The sequence below is a fragment of the Amia ocellicauda genome, chromosome 11 (assembly GCF_036373705.1).
Source record: "Amia ocellicauda isolate fAmiCal2 chromosome 11, fAmiCal2.hap1, whole genome shotgun sequence".
NCBI classification, from domain to species: domain Eukaryota; kingdom Metazoa; phylum Chordata; class Actinopteri; order Amiiformes; family Amiidae; genus Amia; species Amia ocellicauda.
The window spans coordinates 21,286,710-21,303,849 of record NC_089860.1 but is presented as its reverse complement, the minus strand read 5'-3'; the positions used below and the strand labels follow the sequence as shown (position 1 = coordinate 21,303,849).

Genomic DNA, 17,140 nt, shown 5'->3' with positions numbered 1-17,140 from the left:
CACCGCACTTTAAGTGATGGAACGTCTCCCGATGCAGAGGTTGGCTAGACATTCATTAGTCCAGAATAGAGCAGGCGGCAAGAGGGATCATGTGATTTTTAAATTCAATGCAGTGAATATTGATAGGACATCTGTAATGTATATTGAGTCTACTGGGGAAAGTTACTCGCTGGATGTCATGAAAATGTGGATCCTAAGTAACATAATCTCAATAATCAAACTTAGAAAATAAGATATATTAACTTAGCTAAGGGAAGATGTAAAAGAGGTCATTGCGCTGGTCAAACCATGTGGTAAATTGTAATACAGGCCTACTTGTTGGTTGAACACTTTGGGACTTTTCCTTTTTTACATTAAACTTGAAATAGCCATAAGCCATCAAATATTGTTTTTCTAAAATGAACAGATTTGGTGGTACTAGCTTCTGATAAGGGCAAAGAGAGGAAATTGAAATGAATTGGAATTGTGAATATACAATATGATGAATGCTTGTTAATTAATTTTGATTCTTGGGTATTTTAATATTATAAATCTATATAAACAAAGATCTGTAAGTAAAAAAATATGTTTTCCTTCCAGACACCAGCATGCAACACTTTAAACTATCAAAAGTGGTGTCTCTTATTGTAATGAACAAAGCCACCAGAAAATAACAAATATATTACTATGCTGCTACATATCTGATATTGCTATGCTGCTGTGCATTTGTCAACAATTTATTTGCTATTATACATACAATGCAGTTTGAATGGATTTTATCTATTTGTGAAGCAGATATGTTCCATGTTAGGTCAACTAATCTCAGAGAAAAAACAAATTAAATGAAAAAGAGAGGGGGAACAAATATGATTGTAATGGTGAACAAAAAAGTGAGTGAGTAAGTAAAAAAAACTAAAAAATAACTTTTAAAAACACAAAAAAGGAATGTTCAAGGTTACACAGAAAGTATTAGTTGCAAACTTACCATGTTTTCTCTACATTATTAATAGAGGAGTCCCAGATTTGTCTGACTGAATTTAAATTAGAACTAATATACTTCCCTAGATCGATGGTAAAGTAATTTGTATTATTTTTTTGTAGTTGTTTATTTAATCATGTATTTAATTGTAATAGCAAACATTCATTAAATAATATCAATAATATCACAGTATTTAGTATCACTTCAAAGAAATGTGATGGTTAGGACTAGGAAAATAGTAGTACATTGAATTCAGTGCAAAATTCAAGACTTGCAGCTCTCACTCTATTACACTCCTATTTTTAAAAAAAAACTCTACCAGTGCATGAATAAACATCTGCTCAAATTACAGCACTCTGTTTAAGAGGGACGAAAAACAATGTCTCTCCTCCCGTGGTTTATAATGTAGCTTGTGTTATGACTTTGTACTGGTGACCTCAGTCAAGCCATGAGGGGATTTGGCTTTCACTGCCCTTCTGCAGTATGACCTCTTTCTTCCAGTGGCTATAAGCCCTTCTAAAATTCAAAGAACTGCTGATTTTAATCATCTGCTCAGGTATCGACAGCCTCTTAGTCAGTTCACCCTGGTTTGAAATCGAAATAACACTGCTGGTAAAATGGTATCTGTCTAGGAAAGTGGTATTTTCTCTTTTATTCGTGCAATGGGTTGGGTTTAAGAAAAAGAGAAATGTATATAAATACCCAAGTGAATTACATATGATATATGTTCAGACTGTATTTTACATCTCAAATAATGAGACAAAGCAATATAAATGACTACGTCTTCATTGTCAGAAATAACTGCACAGAGAAGATTTGTCATCGCTTCAGATGTTTCACGAGGAGGAAAAGTATAATCCAGCATTGTCCTGCAGAAAACAAAGATATCAAAGTATGGTAATATTTGAGGAAGTGATTATATATAATTTCCCAGAAAAGGTAATGAATTTTCATTAACTAAGGGAAATCTGCCTTTGTTTATTGAAATGAAGGAGCCTGTGTATTAACCTTGATTTGGAGGGACATTACTCGATGTTTGTTGTTATCTAGTACCAGAGAGGTTTTGACAGATTTAGGACAGACTTCTGGATACTCAGCTTGTGATTTTCAAAGCTATTGATATCTTTGCATAATATGCATTTTACTAATACCCACATCCGTAGGGGGATTTTCATTATCTTCTTAAGACAAATAGCTTTGTTTATGTTTGTTAATATATATGATTTCCTAATTACAGTTTGAGTACAGAGGCATTATCTGGGATTGATTTGCATTGATTTGAGTCCATGCAGACAGATGTGGTGTTGATAGTTTGTTCCTGTACGTACAGAAAAGAATAACCCAAGATGATGGAGGCAATACTGTTTTTTCTTTCTCCATTTCTGATCTCAATCAATCAGTTTATAAGCTGGTCATACTGACAACAGTATGTTTCCCTTGATTACACTTTGACGATTTGAGAGATTTTTCACAGTTTGCTTTGACACATTATTTTCCTGTGCTGGGGTGAGATTTTAACATGGGGTTTAAAAATCAATTGAGCTTTTAGGTATGAATGTGCATGTCTGACATGTTCCAGTAGAGTTTTTAAAAACATATATCAGCAAAGAACATACAATTATTGCCATTGCATACACATTTGAAGTATATATTTTTTGTATCTAACACATTGTTCTGTCTAAAACTGTAAATGTGAGACACTAAAGAGGAGGTGACAAATTGCTATTTTTTAAAATATCCACTATAAATTCTGGGTGCATCTACATAAGGCTTTTGCACTAGGGTATACGATCAGAGTTTAGTGTATCTGTTGAGTTTGATATACAGGGTTTGAGTTTGAAGTAATGTTTTCCTCTGCACATATAGCTATGTGCTCTCCATTGGGTTTCTATTCTTCTCTGTCCTGAGATCATTATCTGGTAACTTGTTCTGAGAGATGTATGAAGTAATCATAAAATCATCTGCATTGCACTTGTGAACTTGTTCCACTTGAGATGACAAGCTTTTAGTTTATTTATTTTTTTAAATGTTTCTTAACATGTAGAAGATTTCATTAATGGAAGCTGAGACACATCACAGTCATGCTCTACAACTTTTATCTCTGCTTTTGCATTCCTAGCCCACACAGCAACACTTCATACACTGATATTCATTTTCTGGCAAGGATTATAATATTGAATTCTTTCTTTCATGGACTAATCCCTTAGGCAGATTGTTCCTGACAATGCTGTCATGCCTTTTATCAATAAAAGGTCACTTAAGAGCAATTGTGCCATTTTATCAGAACATTCCCCTCCTCCTTCGTATCACAAGCAAATATGTTAAACGTATTGAGAGATTGCTTACAGACGTTGTGGGCATCTTTATCTTTATGCTCTATGTTTTCCATAGATAATTGCAACATTTTATTGTATGTATTTTATTCATTTTTCCATCTCCCATGCAACCGTGTGAGAGATGATCAAGCTTAGAAAATGGTTGCAAAATGAATAAGATGTACCAAACAGATGTGAATTACAAAATAAACATACAAACATAAGCTGTTTCAAACAAACACACACAGAATAGTGCCTGCTTACAGTATGCATATTTAAAATGACTTTATTAAGTATAAATATTATGTATTTCAAATACATATAGTGGGAAATATATATACACAAATATATTAATATATTTGGAAAAAACGAACATATTTTCCAAGTCTGCTACACAATTGTATTTAACGGATTAGGATAGACCAACTATTCTGGGATGACAGTAAGGAAGAGGTGTCATTTGAAGCAGAAGTGTGGAAGAATTTCTGGGGGCAGTGAAAACAGATATAATTCAATTAAATAATCAGCTCATTAGTAAAGGGTTAAAATAGGATATGTAAAGATTTATCAGAAACATAGGACAGATTTGTCATGGTTATAATTGGATTTGTTTGAGATTTAAAGAGCCCTTGCTGTAGATGAAAAGATAAGCTGTGGTAACACCCCCCTCCTTTACTACAGTGTTGTGTATTTGTAATATATATGTTTTTCTTTCAGCACATGCTGGCATGAACAAAAATAAATAAATTACCGTAAAAAAGCCCAATTCATCTTGGCTTGAGTTATTGTATTTGTGCTAAGTATTAAAAATGTTTCCTCTTTCTTTTTTTTAAGGTTTTGATTTAATACTGCAAAGCCATTTATTACAAAACCACCACTGTGATTTCACTGTTCACAATTTTAAAGCTATTTCTGACAGGCTGTGAGCACTAAAGCAAATGTATTTTGGGGTTCTTAGGCATTTTAAATCACAACTTTTGCCCAACAGAAGACAGTTTCTCTCTTAAAGTGACATATTGCCTGTAGGTATGAGCTGAGGGAGTATTATTGTGTTCGGTGTGCTGAACTTATCATCCGTTATCCCTATCTCATTGTCATCTGAGGCCCAGGCACCATCAAATTGGAGGCAGGAGCAGAAACAAAGAAAATTACCAGCACATCAAGGAAAGAATGCAGCTGTGAAATGAATCAAAACACAGGTTTGTCCTAAGAGTGCATCCTGGAGGTACAGAGACACGGCAAGCACTTGACTTACACATCCCAGAGTGGGCGTCGTTAAGACAATATTGAAAATGAGGGAGAGTCTAACACGCTGAACGTAGAACATGCTTAACGTGGCTAAATGTGCTTTAATATACCATGACTTTTCAAAGTTTGTACGTTCACAGTTAGCCACATCCTAATACTGTGAATAAAGGATGAATTTTACTAACATAAACAATATGATTATGTTAAGCCCTGCGTATAATCAACTTCATGTGAATACCAGTTGTGCTTAATGTTAATAGGGCTTAACATGATATTTATGCTTTTAATATTACTTTAAACATCTAATCTTTTGTATACAGGACCGGTACATGTCTGTCTTGTCATTTTTAAAGTTTGGATGTACACAGGTAGGTTTTCAGCACAGTAACCCAGCTCTTTCAACATTTAGAGCAATTCACATTCAAATTGATTATATGCCGGGCTTAACGTTGTTTTTATATTGTTAGTAAAATGTCCCCATCTTGTATTCAATAGAGGGTGAAGGTAAACAGTAGGAAGATGAGAGAAAATGGAGAGGTGGTCTACAGTAATCATGTTTTGAAAAGGAGCAGGGGCACATAAGAAATCTTTCTAAATACATTTTTGCAAGCAGGTTTCAGCAGTGGAGTGCCAAAATTGTTGTCAAATAGAGGTCTTAAATTTCTTTGGAAAACAGAGCTATACAATGGTATAACAACTAGTACGTTAGAAAATCAATCAAAAATTACAAGAGCAGTGTATACACAAGTATATACAAGTGTATACACTGCTGTCTAAGTGTGTATATAATCTGTACACAATAGGTTCCAATGGTCAAAATGTAATTGGTGAGCATGAAAGCGGTGTCAACGAATGTGGCAACATAAAGACCAGTGCCTGCTGGCAAGATGCTGTAAACTATGGCAAGCCAAATTATCATTTAGAGATATCTCTAAATGCATTTAAAGATATCTTCAAATATTTAAAGATATCTCTAAATCATTTCAAGATATCTCAAAATGATTTAGAGATATCTGGAAAACAATTTAGAGATATCTAAATAAGGTGCTTTTTAAAGATATCTCTAAATGATTTGCAGATATCTCAATGAACAGGAAGTCATTTGAAGATATCTCTAAATGATTTGCAGATATCTTTAAATGATTTTGAGATATCTGCAAATCATTTAGAGATATCTTCAAATCATTTAGAGATATCTCTAAATGTACTTTTAAATTAGATATCTTGAAATTATTTGCAGATATCTCTAATTGATTTGCAGATATCTTTAAATGATTTAGAGATATCTTGAAATATTTGAAGATATCTTTAAATGATTTAGAGATATCTCTAAATGATAATTTGGCTTGCCATAGTAAACCACCTAAAATCATTACAGCACTCACAAACTATTAATATTTGTACAGTTGTATTATGATGTATTATCTGCTCAAGAGCACATCCACTGCTTCTGCCTCATGTTTCCAACAAATATAAAGCTAATTTACACCTACAAAGCTATGGCTATTATGATGATTTTGCATCAGTAAGTAATATAAACAGTGGTTCCAATGTATCACAAGCACATAAACATGCCTAAGCTGCACTATGGAGCAACACTTTGCCTATATTTGGTCCATCCACCTGAGTCATTTTGGAATCTAGTGCCTTGCTTCAGACTTTTCTTGAATGCATTTCCACCTCATTACTGGTTGCCACAGAACTACCTGACACCTTGCATTGTGCTTGGAAAACAGAACTAAGGAAAGAGATATTTTTTCACCATTATCTTGGAAGACAGGCATGTTATTAAGTATACATTATGAAAATGGACAACACCCCGTTTATTGTTACAAGCACAGTATTTATTTTATATATACATGGTGATTTTGAATTTACTTGGCAAGTTCACAGATAAGGCAGGGTAAGGTAGTTGTAGGGCAATAAAATGTGTCAGGCAGCAATAGGCACTGGGCAGGGCAGCTCATGGGGTTGAACTGAGTTTCAATAGATGTGTCATGACAAAGTGACCCATGGCAGTGATACAGTTATATGTTACCCACAGTGCATTGCATTTCCTAGTTGTTGTTTTTAAATTATTTTTTATGGTGCTATCTTTTCTAATCCATATACACAATTTTGGTCCAGTGAGTACAAAATCTTGTCTTGATTAGTCATATCTCGATAATTTTAAAAGTCAGGAATACAGCCGTGTATAGTCTTAGGACAGGCTGTATCACTTTATATGTATTTTTATGTATTTTAATTATGCATCTCTTATACACTGTTTGCTGAATGCCACTGTCTTTTCAAACCAGTCATCGGAAGAGGTCTGCTCTTTTTTCACTTTACACAAGACGAAAAAACATCACATTTGCAGCAAATCAAGTAAAAGTTGTATCGTTCATTGTGGGGGAAGTTCAAACATGGTCTAAACTTTACTACAAAGTTTATAGCAAACACACCTGCGAGAGGGGGAAAATAAACCAAAAAGCCTTGACAAGACAGAGCGTATTAGATGACAGCGAAAGCAAGTACACATGTATAAAGGCTTCCTCTTCACTTTGAAACAATCAGATGAGACTGGAGTGTCATATCAAAGGGTTTTGGGGAGCAGTATTTGAACCAAATCAAAAGGGTGACAAATAAAACAAACTTTCCCTCTATTTAAGAAAGTTTTTAAGATGATAATTATAGATAATATCGTTTGTTATTCTATTCAGGTATTTTTCACAGGGTTGGACATTTTGCACCATCTTGCGCCTCCTCCTGCTCATTATAATAATCAGTAATATAATAATAAGTCGCAGCAGCTGTGGTATTGGTGAGAATAGTGCCTTGAGAATTAAAATTATTATTTTCTGCCTTCTTTCTTTTGGAGACCAAATTAGATAAAGCTGATAGTTGCCACATATGAAGGAACATCAATTTCTGATAAGTTGGTCATTAGCAATTCCTGCCATGTGCAGTTCCAGTACAGACTAGTAATTTACTTTGCATTTCAAATGGCAAGGAGGCTATCATGTTTTCATGAGCTATCTTGAAAATGTAGCATATTTGTTTGCAGCAATGCTTGCCTGTGAGGTCGGACGCACTACTTCCAATGATAATGCTTTGGCTGTCTAGACGTAACTGAGAAGCCACAGTATTAGCTCCCTCTTCTCTCCTATCAGATTTGTGCTCTCTGCCAGTGTTAACCGTCAGCTTCTGTTATCAAGCTCTCTGATTCCACTGTTAATTCACATCTCAATGTATTTATGCTACAAGGCCTGCAGCAGTCAACTGAATTTAAAGCAGTGCAATGTTGATCATGTTTAATGTTTTATTTTTTATTTTTTACTTCTACTAAATAATACATTGTCTATGCATTTTTAAAACCTTGATACAATTATAGAGGAGGACAGCCTTTGATTTAATAATCTAATTGTCCAGACATCCCTGGTTATGAAACAAGGATATTTGGTGGTATACCAATAGAAAAAGTGTGTATATAATCTGTACACAACAATCCTCTGTTTCAGAGATATAACACAGAGATTTTACATATGTGACAGTATATGCATACAGTATATATGTTACTATATTTTTGTATGCATGCTACTTTGCTTTTATCCTACACTCTCAGGTGGGTGTGTTAGGTCATCCGGTGCTGGGTAAAATGCCTAGACATGACAGGCTATCTGGTTTCATTCTGCTTATATCGCCTTGATTGCAGTTGTAAAGTAATTTCCATTTGATGCAAAGCAAGAGACAGAATGTATTCAGTCAACCCACAGTTTCCAATCTCCTGGTGCCAACAGTTATCTTCCATATTCTATGCAATTCTTTCTATATAGTACTGTACTGGAAAAAGGGCGGGACATCAGGGTTCAGCTACAGTAGCAAATTAAATATAAATAAGAGCAATGTAGTATGCACCAGTTGTTTTGTTTTTTTACATCCCTTCAACTAGTGATCAATAACTTTTTTTTTTTAAACAGTAAAGTTAAACAATTTAGTCCTGAAATTCACAAAGAGATTTTGCAATCTCATTACATTAATCATCCATTAATGTTTTCCCCTTGTAAATCACCATCATACAGGGCATTAGGCTTCACTGTGGAACACGTCATCCCCAGCCTAAGAATTTAAATTCAATATGCATCTTTAAGTCTCCCACCAATCAAGCTTCTTTTTCTTCATTCTCACCTCTTTCGCACTCTGGACTTTCCTCTCTCCTCCTAGGTCACAAACCCACAACGTGTGCCCTGGACCCTCTCCCCACTCACCTCCTGTGTAAAGTGACCGCTCCTGATCTACTCCCCTTCATCTCCTCCCTCCTCAACTCCTCACTCCTCTCTGACTGTTTCCCCTCTGCATTTAAACAAGCTGCTGTATCCCACTCCTCAAGAAACCAACCCTTGACCCCACCTCTTCTCAGAACTACTGCCCTGTCTCCCTAATTTCCCATCACTCACTTCTTGATCCTCTGCAATCCGGCTTCCGCACAGCTCACTCCACTGAGACGGCTCTCCTGGCGGTCACTGACTCCCTCAGCTGTGCTCGGGCGGCCTCCCTCTCCTCAGTCCTCATCCTCCTTGATCTCTCTACAGCATTTGACACTGTCGATCACTCCATCCTCCTCTCCTGCCTCGCTGACCTTGGAATCTCTGGGACTGCTCTCACCTGGTTCTCCTCCTACCTCAGTGACATGGTGAGGTTCCTTATGCACCACCCGGTCTATCCTCACAGGCGTACCCCAAGGCTCTGTCCTGGGCCCCCTCCTGTTCTCTCTCTACACTCGCTCCCTGGGCCCCCTCATTGCATCCCATGGTTTCTCTTACCATTTTTCACAGATGATGCACAGAGCTTCTTGTTTTTTCCATCCTCTGACCCTCTCATCCCCTCTCGCATCTCTTCCTGCTTGTCTGCTATCTCTGCCTGGATGCACTCGCACCACCTCAAGCTCAGCCTCTCCAAATCTGATCTCCTCTTTTTTTCCCACTCTTCCTCACCTTCTGCTGATCTCTCCATCTCAATTCCCTTGGAATCTTTGACACTCTCTCCCTATTCTTCTGCTAGGAATCTAGGAGTCACCCTCGATCCTGCGCTCTCCTACACTCAGCACATCACCACGCTGACACGCACCTGCAGATTCTTCCTGAGCAACATACACCGAATCTGTCCCTTCCTCACCAACTACTCGACTCAGCTGCTCGTCCAGTCCCTGGTCCTCTCCCGCCTGGACTACTGCAACTCCCTCCTGGCCGGCCTGCCTGCATCTACTACCCTCCGCTCCTGCTCATCCAGAACTCTGTGGCTCATCTGGTATTCTCTCTGCCTTGATTCGCACACGCTACTCCACTGCTCCACTCCCTCCACTGGCTCCCAATACCAGCACGCATTCAGTACAAGACACTGACCCTCACCTACCGCTGTCTTGACCACACTGCACCAAGCTACCTTCAGTCACTTGTCTCTCCATACATCCCCTCCAGACCACTGCGCTCCTCCAGTGCCAGAAGACTAACTCTGCCTCCTCTCCACTCCCCTTCCTCCAGAGCCGCTCCTTCTCATCTCTGGCCCCTAAGTGGTGGAATGACCTTCTCACTGAACTCAAAACAGCAGAGTCCTTGACCTCCTTCTGGCGATTACTCAAGACACATGTTTTCAGACTCTGCTTGTAATTTAGTAATTTATTCTCCTGTAAGTTAGTACTTAAGTAAGTAAGTAAGTTAGTGTATTGTTTATTTTGATTTCCCCTATGCTCCCTCTCCTAGCTCTTAACTTTGACCTAACATCTTGTCTGCACTTATCAGCTTTTACAATCTAGGATGTAAGACCTTATATATTCTTTACTGTATATCTCGTATACACTTCTGTAAATTCTGAATTTGTAAAATGTAGTATGCATTGAACTGCACTGTATTTTTGCTCGTATATATAAATAAATAATAAAAATAATAATAATGAGCATTCTTCCAATTAGTATTTTGTTCAATGTGAAGGTGTTGTGAATTAAGTCAGATATTTTTTTCTATATATATATATATATATATATATGTTCCCTGCACATGCACCCCTCACACACACGCATATCATATATATATATATATATATATATATATATATTATATATATATATATATATATATATATATATGTCATGTTGAATTCTTGTTATTGTTGTTGTCCTTGTTGCTCGCATTCCCTCTCCAGATTTGAAAGATTTTAAATAATATTCCAGTCTGCATTAAATGATGGATTTTAGACATTAATTATTTCCACTGCTATAACATGCCACAGTAAAAATGTCCTTTTCATTCATGCAAAGCCAAAGGTCAAACTACTGCGTTCACAGGTGTGGATTATAAGGAGGAATATGCAGATATGCAGTATGCAATGCGTGACGTCAAAAACAGAGTAGTCTAGAGCTGCTGAAATAGGACGAGCTGTGAGACTCAGACACATTCAGAGCTGTGCTGTGGAGAGCTGCAGTTAGCAGTGAGGACATAGGCGCTTATTGTAAAACCTGCCGTTTACAGCACCAATCTGCATCCTGGGAGACGGTGGACATAAGGAAGTCTTTTGCCATCTTGACTGAAGACATCTGTGGCTAATTTGGTTACCGCTGCATTTTCCTCCGTCTGTGGAAATACTACAGGTAGGACAACAAATGTGCTTCACAATATACCCAAGGAGGATGATGCCTACCATGCCGCAACTCAATAAAATACTTTTCCTTTGCTGGTTGTACAGAAGATTGTGTTTTAGATCTTTATTTCCTCTGCTTTTTGTTTCCAAGTTTTAAGCGTAGAAATATCGATGTATATAAAATACATTAACGAATCATTACAACAATAATTACAGCAGTTTCTTTCCTGTTTTGTTTATATTATAATCTCTCAAAAAAGAGACATGGAAATAAGAGTAAATATATTGGGGCTTCCAACAGCGAAAACCCGGTTATCCGACACTGTTTCTGGCATAACACCCTACAATCTTCACTCACGATTGTGAGCTTTGGCAAAACTCATTTGGATTCATGATAAATGGTTCTTGATAAAATCACGTCCTTAAGTATTAATATTCGTGGTTTTGGAGCAGCTTGCGGTGCCTGGGTTGACATGAACTGAGTGTACACCTTATAGCAAGACACGCATCTCATTATTTGTCGCTGCTTTTCAAGCCTTAGATGCAGGATACATTGGAAGGAAATAACGTGTTGTGTCTGGATGGATATAATGAAAAATCTGTACAGAAACAAATATATAATTGTATTATTATTGTTAAAGTATAATTACATGAAAAAACGATTTAGGAATATATATATATATATATATATATATATATATATATATATATATATATATATATATATATATATATATATATCCAGGCTGTGCAATGTTTGAATAGAGAACATATCATTGCATGCAGTCGCGCTGTGTTGTGGTTATGCATGCATGCCAGGCTTTTGGAAAGCGGTGGGCTTGGTTAACACGAGGTTGCAATAATAATATCACTGTGCGACTAATATTCTCACATTACCCTCATGCAATCCCCGATTTAGAAGTTTGACTTTTTGACAGGACACCGGGGACATCCTGGCAACAGACGGCAGCCTTGATGCAAATTAGCACAATTGGAGGCATCCTTCATGTAAAATTGATGGTGAAATTCCCTGACCGGGAGAAAATGTGTCCCAAGGAGATTGCAAAGGCTTTCTAACAGCGATACTAAGTAGAAAATAGTAGTCATCTGAACCCTACATGGCAAACCTTTCAAAAGGCGAGGGGGGAGGAGAGAGAGAGAAAAAAAAAAACTACAATGCCTACCTTGATAAACTTCGCAACTTTTCATCTTTAAACAGGAGGCTGAAAATATCCGTGTACATGCTAGCATGCACTTTTTCATTTTAAACAAGACTTTGCATGATTCAGTTAATCAATATAATACAGACCTATTATCTGCAGGTTGCAAACTTCTGAGTCTTAAGAATGGTGTATCTCCCGCTCCAGCAGTCAGACTGAACAGCAGCCCCAGCAGCTGTCCAACACGGTAGTGCTGAAATTGTTCTCTGCGACCCCACACTCCAGCAATTCCAGCTGGTGCAATGCAATACCTGCATGTTTCCAATTCACGTTTAACTATTCTATCTATAACTAGTTTTTCTTTTTCGTGTTGATAGTATTTAGGATGTGTTCAATAGGGTATCATGTCGAAGCTTTTTGTTTTTTCATCAACGTCATATCTGTATACAATACATATTTCTTCTTTAGTTTATTAACTCATGGTGATTTTTGATTGTTGGAAAGTTTTCAATACACGATTTTAAACTTGTAAGAAAAAGCCCGCAATATCGTAAGTGATGATGAATATGTTTAAGCATGTATTTATAAGGTTAAAAGGTTTAGCAGCTAGCCCTCATTTACGCACAATTTGCCATCAGATTATATGACTACGACTTTATTCCAGTTCGTTACACATGCTGTTGCATGCTAAACTGGGCAGCTGACCAGTACCGATATTGACATAAAGAAGTACTTTATTGGTTTAGTCTCTGCACTATAATGTGGATATCTGTCAGTCTGAGTTTCATCCTAGTAATTGTTTTAACATGTAAAGCACAGGCATTTCATTTAAACTACCTATATTACTAGCATTCATATTAAAGATGACACACATACACACATATATAAACTCTAGAAATAATTTACCTAGAATTTTAAAAAAGTCCATGCTTTTACTTTCACATCGATTCAGGCTGCTTCTTGTGTAAAACCGAATTATCTTAATTGCAAAGGAGGAATTAATCTTCAACCATGTTGTTACTATTAAATGGAAAGACTTAGACTAAATGGTTTAATGATTACAAGCTCTTTGCTATGTTTTAATAGGTATTTTGCATTGCATAATATTATGCAGCCAGCATTTCTACTTGTTAATTTTAGAACTGCTACATAATTAGCAAGGACTAGAAGACAGATTTGCTGACAATTAAAAATAATCACTTCCAGAATGCAAATTTAGGACACAAGAGAATGTAGATTTATTTTCCCTCCTTTTTAATGCATCTCTTTCCAAAATAATGTCACCCTCTAATATCGGTCTTCTTGATATCATTAAGGTTAATCACAAGTTACATCATTAGTGTCAAAAAGTTTTCAAAACCCAGAATATCTCTCTCTCTCTCTCTCTCTCTCTCTCAGTTACAATACATTGAAATAAAGAGACATATCGTAGGGTGTGATGTGTGGGTGACAAGAACTGTAGTTAAGTTAAAAGTTAAAAAGTTCAGTTATCAGAAAAGAAAAGCTCACAACACTTAGATGAAGGATTATGAATAATGCCCCCAATGAATCTGCTTGAGAGACTGATAAACTGAGGTAGAATTAGTTGTAAATTAATGTGCTGATATGAAAAATATTTTTGCAAATGGTATATTTATAAGCTTATAAAATAGAAAAACATGACTTGATGCATTGGGGGCAGCAGTGTGGGGTAGTGGCTAGGGCTCTGCACCCTGGAGTGGAGGGTTGTGGGCTCACTCCCCAGGTGGGGGGCACTGCTGTTGTACCCTTGAGCAAAGTACCTTACCTAGATTGCTCCAGTAAATGCCCAGCTGTATCAATGGGTACAAATGTAAAATGAATGTGATATGTTGTAACAATTGTAAGTTGCCCTGGATAAGGGTGTCTGCTAAGGAATTTGGGTAATATCTAATCAATTTCTGTAAAAGTACGTTACTAGGTAAGATTATATTTTTCCCTCCCTCTAGTGTTTTGGTGTATCATGTTCAACTAAACTGCAGGGGGATATATTCATGATGGGATTGAAATGGAATTACTAATTGGTCATGTACAGCTGTCTAAGTGACCTTTTCAGATGCATAGTATTTATACTTAATAGCTCAGAGCTGGTGTACTTTAATTCGAGAGGGAGTAAGGTATCAACTACATTTCTGTCAGATTAGCTGTGCATAGAGAGAGACAGGTTCTTCCAACTGTATTATGGCTTTTCCTGTTGAGTAATGAGCTACAATCATGTACTACAGCAGAAGAAGCCCCTGGTAGACACAACCCATTTCAAAGAATATACTTGTGTATGTGAATGTGTAGGTTGGTCAAATTTATTTCTGTATTTGTGGAGGGTTGTGGGCCTCTAGCAAGAAATACTGATATTTCCAAATTGCTGTTCTAGTCTTAAAGCCATAGATCTTTTTGATTTTTGTATTAACAAGCCATAGTACTCCTTTCTCACTTGCTGACAAGTTGTTAGTGGGTTTAAATGGCCTAGGATCCTAGCTTGCTTGCAGGTACTTGTTGCTGAAATGAAAATAATCTAAACACAGTACTGGTTGCCCCCTTCCCTTTATCTGAGAGACAGCACCACTATAGAGCACAGCTTATTATAACCATGTCTGGCCCTCGAGGTCTTGTCTGTGGAGATCTAATATGACTAAAAAAGAATGTCAGATGATTATTAATATTGAAACCAGCGGCCTATGAATCCCAGGAACTATATTCTTATTGGAAACATTTTTTACTCTGTGAATATATTCCTTTAAGACTAAAGAGTTCTACAGAAGGGGTGTATGTGTGTGTGTGTGTGTGTGTGTGTGTGTGTGTGTGTTTGTGGAGAGTAAATTAAAAATAACAACAGCAAAAAAATAAAAAAACGTATTAGTACTTCTCACTTATATTGATATGACCACTTTCGGGGCATCTTGTTAAAGAAACTCGGAGGAATTGTAAGTGCAGTTATTTATTAGCCTTGCCAAATGTAGTGTTATTTGGTGGAATGGGATTTTTTTTAAATAAAAGATATTTCTTGCAGCTAGCACTGTTCTTTAGTGTATTGGCTCTGGATTCAATGATAGGCTTCACATCGTTTTTTTCTAGCTTGCTGCCATTTCTGTCTTAATAGTCACAAACTTTTATGTTGGTATAAATGGTATAAAGTTCTCTCTTCAGGAACCTCTTACATAAATAATTTTCAGATATACCTCAGCGTCATTTATTGTGTAGCATATAAAATTGTTACTCTGTAAGCCTGCCATTGAAACAATAATGAATAAAATATGAGCTGCACAACCACTGACTAATACTTGACAGGTAATCTGAGCCCAATGGAAATGACCACTTAATTTTCAATAGTGGCCACACAGAAACAAAATACAATTTGGAAGCCAACCATGCATGCAAAAGAAGGAAAATAGTCTCCTGATAGCATGGCTTTGACTGATAAAGAGGAAGGAATGTGGAAATCTGCCTTCATAGCTTCATAGCAAAAATATATATTTGTTTTTGTTATCATTAGATTGATTAATCACTTCTTCCTTCAGAAACCTAATGATGGTTTAAAAGTAAAAGGTTACAAATACATGTTAAACTGGATTATTACAATGGATTTATATTACAGTGCATTGTATATGACTGACATTGAAACACATACTGTGATTTGTATAGGGAAAATTAGAAAATCATATTAAATAATAACACATGCAATAAACACCCACTTAATTAAGACATTGCACAGATCAACGCTAATCTGGGTTGAAGTAAGATTGTTGTGGGCATATTCATCAAATCTGCATTCTGCTCTACACCCTTTCAATTTACTGCATGAATTAATGCTTCCCCAAAGTTTTTTTTTTTTTTTTTTCCCAGTTACAGTTAACATTAAGGTAGATTTACAAACTAGTTCAGCATTAAGCCAGTACTGCAGGAAAGCTGCTGCTAATGTATTTGCCTTTAAAAACTGATGAAATTCAATTTCTGTGTTTAATTTCATGAGGACATATTTTTTCACAGCGGTCACATTAGTCACCATTTTACATTTTATGTATTATCTCTCTTGAAATTGAGGTTATGCAGTAAAGTATGTCATTTCCCAATTATCAAAGCCTCTTAAGTTTGCCAAATACCTGCAAGATAGTTTGTGTCAAGCGTTGATTGATGGGCAGTAGATATATTTCCAATTATCTTATTGAAATATATATTTTTTATAAGGATGTATTACAAAATAAATATATGCAGATTAATAGTGAAATAACATTAATATTAGAAAAACTCATGTGCCACCCTTTGTTTTATTGCTTTGGAGGCAAAAGAAAATGAAAGCATATGTTCTGAGGACTATCATATTAGCAATTAACTTAGTGGACGGAGCTGAAACAGTACTGTCAGAATGTTATATGTCTAAATTAATTAGTTTTTTGATGATAAGTTTAGACAGTTTATTGCCTGTGGGGAATTTGTTTTTCATGGAACCGTGTGGTGGATTGGATGGCATATGACAGTTGTCATGTTGTTCATGACAGATTGGCACTGATGGCCTGGCTGGGTCTTTGGGCTGTTCTTCTCCCACTGGGCTCTACTCTTTGGCTCACTGAAGGATGGAGGGACATTGATGCAGAGTACAAGCCTGAAAATGCGTCAGAGAGACTTCAACACAAGGTAAACTTCAATCCGCCCATCTCAATTCCCCTCCCTCTCTCTGTACACCTGCATGTCTATCTGTTCTTAAATATATCAATATCAACATCGCTATACAGTGTATATATAGTTCTTAACTATATATGCATTGTCAAAATGTTTGGGTTGATATTTGCTTTGCACTATCATGTAAAGCAGTGGTATGCTAAGAACACTGATAT

General features: G+C 36.5%; 1 protein-coding gene across 1 annotated transcript in view; it reads left to right on the top strand.

The window, feature by feature from the left end:
* Positions 1 to 10,971: 10,971 nt before the first annotated feature.
* fstl4 (follistatin-like 4) overlaps positions 10,972 to 17,140 on the top strand; it is a 138,836-nt gene continuing 132,667 nt past the window's right edge. Inside the window, exons 1-2 of the mRNA XM_066716896.1 lie at positions 10,972 to 11,143; positions 16,805 to 16,940. Of these exons, the coding sequence (XP_066572993.1) occupies positions 16,815 to 16,940 (126 nt within the window). The 5' untranslated portion in view covers positions 10,972 to 11,143; positions 16,805 to 16,814. The remainder of the gene's footprint in view (positions 11,144 to 16,804; positions 16,941 to 17,140) is intronic.